Source organism: Plectropomus leopardus, unplaced genomic scaffold, assembly GCF_008729295.1.
Source record: "Plectropomus leopardus isolate mb unplaced genomic scaffold, YSFRI_Pleo_2.0 unplaced_scaffold15642, whole genome shotgun sequence".
NCBI classification, from domain to species: Eukaryota; Metazoa; Chordata; class Actinopteri; order Perciformes; family Serranidae; genus Plectropomus; species Plectropomus leopardus.
This window is the reverse complement of record NW_024616770.1, coordinates 786-3,306: the sequence shown is the minus strand read 5'-3', so window position 1 is coordinate 3,306 and position 2,521 is coordinate 786. Positions and strand designations below refer to the sequence as shown.

Here is a 2,521-nt window from a genome sequence, read left to right as displayed (position 1 = left end):
GTGGCTGCAATAGAAATAAACCTGCTAATTTTGTGTCTTGTTCTTTTTTTTGAACATCCATCATCATGCTTCTTGGAATGTTATTACGAGAGAAGATGTGCATAACAACACAAGAAAAGTCGCATAACATCACTAACTGGAAATGCAGTCATGTCGCATTTGTATTTTATTGACATTTCGAGAATATTGCTTAAGTTTTACGCAAATCTCTAATGGAAACCAGCCCTGTGAGACAAGTTAATATAGAGTGTGATTAACCTCTATCCATCCATCCATCCATCCATCCATCCATTCATTTTCCACGGCAGCAGCCTAAGCAGAGAAGCCCAGACTTCCCTCTCCCCGGCCACTTTGTCCAGCTCTTCCAAAGGGAGGTGTTCCCAGTCCAGCGTGTCCTGGGTCTTCCCCGGGGTCTCCTACCAGTGGGACGTGCCCTGAACACCTCACCAGGCAGGGAGGCATCCTAGTTAGATACCCGAGCCACCTCATCTGACTCTTCTCAACATGGAGGAGCAGCTCCTCCCAGACGACCGAGTGTCTCACCCTGTCTCTAAAGGAGAGCCACCCTACGGAGGTGCTCATTTTGGCCGCTTAAGTTAAGCTTAAGTTAAGCTTAAGTTTGAGTACCTCGGGATTACCCTCTATCATTATCTAAATTATCATTTTACTATTCATCTCACCTTCCACTCCACATCGCCATTAAAGATGTCACTCTTGGCAATATCGACTCTGTTCCAGGCCACAGCCAGCTTCAGTTCATCCAGAAAGTCTTGAGCTTCCTGACTTTGGCTTTTACAAGCTGAGAAACACACACACACACACACACACACACACACACATTCAAAATGTCAACAGGTTCACAACCTACTAAGTGCTCAAAATATCAAGGCTCTCACTTTGTGCAACTGTCAAGTCACAAAACCCTTCCTGTAATTGCACAGCCTAAGAAAATTGAAAGTTTCTTGATAACACAGTGCCTCTCAATAGGTACCTTACCCTTAACTAGAGCTTTGAGGATGACCGTATCCAGCTCAGAGCTCTCCTGCTCAGGGTCGTGGACAGTCAGGAGATGTCCGTGGTCGAGTATCCTCTGGATCTGAATGACAGGTTGGATCAGTTATCACTAAAACCTTGTTTGATTGATGTAATGTGCTTTTCTAAATTACAAATGCATTTGTTTTCAAAAACTACAACCCTTTCCCTGTGTATGTCAGCTTGAAAAATATTCCATTACTTGTATATATCCCCTTTCCCTCCTTCGTATCCCTAATTAGGTCATCACATACAAAATTTTGAAAGATAAGGATGAAAATCCCACATTAGCTTCCCTCACAATCTTCCCCAGTGTGCCCCATATTCCTGGCAACGTTTAAGTCTTGTGATGTGCATATCCGTGTATGTGCCTGCCTCCATGCTGTGCACATCGCTCTCACCAGCTTGACCCAGTTACTGATGTCTGTGCTGTGGTGGGCATTTGGAAAGGTGTCCAGCAGCAGCTCATGAACGCTGTCCATATCCCAGCAGCCCCTATTCATCAGCGTGACGAGGATGTCGGCCACGCCTCCCGAGCCTGCCAGGATCAGCCATGGTGTCGAATTGCCAATGCCTTTGTACATCCTCTGCAACCGGGGACAGAGTGTTCACTCGCAGGCACAAACATTTTCGCTCGATAACTTCTCAACAAAACAGAATTATATCGATCGGTGTTAGCCGTCCCCCATAATCTCGGCTGTGGCTCTTTTTATGCAAATGCATCGGTGGCTTTGAAAGGCTTTCTAGCCAAAGAGATTAGTTTTGTGAAAACACAAAGAATTTGTTTCTCAGTCTGGCTTTGGCTCATGATTTCAGGAGGTGGCACAACCAAAATTTGATTTGAAGCCTAATTCTCATGCCTGAGCTACTGCTGTGCGCATTCACATCTCGCTCTCAGAAGGTCTCTTTGCGGTCATGTCTTTAAAGTTCTTGAGTGACTAACACAGCACAATCAAATAAAACTTACCTTTAGGATCCTGGGCTCCCCGTGGACCAAGAGACACAGAACAGGGATCTCAAAACTGCCTGTGCCTGCAAGCAACAAAGACTGCACTCATAATATCTTATGTGTCTCATATTATTACCACACTGCACTGTTGTGTAAAAGGTGCAAAGGCGGCTTCTCCTAGTGACAAATATCTTTTACACAGGTTCCATTTGGGCATTTAAAGCAGTTTTTCTCAAACCACTCCTCAAGCACCACTTGACCTGCATGTTTCAGATCTCTCCCTGCTGAAACTCAGCGCAATTAAATGATCAACTTGTCATCAAGTAGCTTCAGGAGTTCATAATGAGCTGATCATTTGAATCAGCTGTGTTGGAGCAGGAGGAGATCTAATGCTGCGTTCATGTGATGACAGAAAGTTGTAGTTCTGTGTTCTTTTTTCATTGTGTTTATGTGCTTAAAGTGGGAACAACATGGAAACTTTTCAAATGTCATCAGCCCGAATGGATTAAATCCAGACAGAAAAACAAGTCATTTAGGGGC

At 44.5% G+C, this 2,521-nt stretch overlaps 1 protein-coding gene across 1 annotated transcript; it reads right to left on the bottom strand.

Moving 5' to 3' along the window:
* Positions 1 to 680: 680 nt before the first annotated feature.
* On the bottom strand, positions 681 to 2,277 carry LOC121964445 (transient receptor potential cation channel subfamily M member 5-like; the record flags this gene model as incomplete). The annotated part of the gene is made up of 4 exons (XM_042514651.1): positions 2,000 to 2,277; positions 1,434 to 1,619; positions 997 to 1,096; positions 681 to 799 (listed from the first exon to the last, which is right to left on the bottom strand). Coding segments are annotated over exons 2-4 (402 nt in total), but the record flags the coding sequence as incomplete, so codon positions are not given.
* Between the last annotated feature and the right edge of the window lie 244 nt (positions 2,278 to 2,521).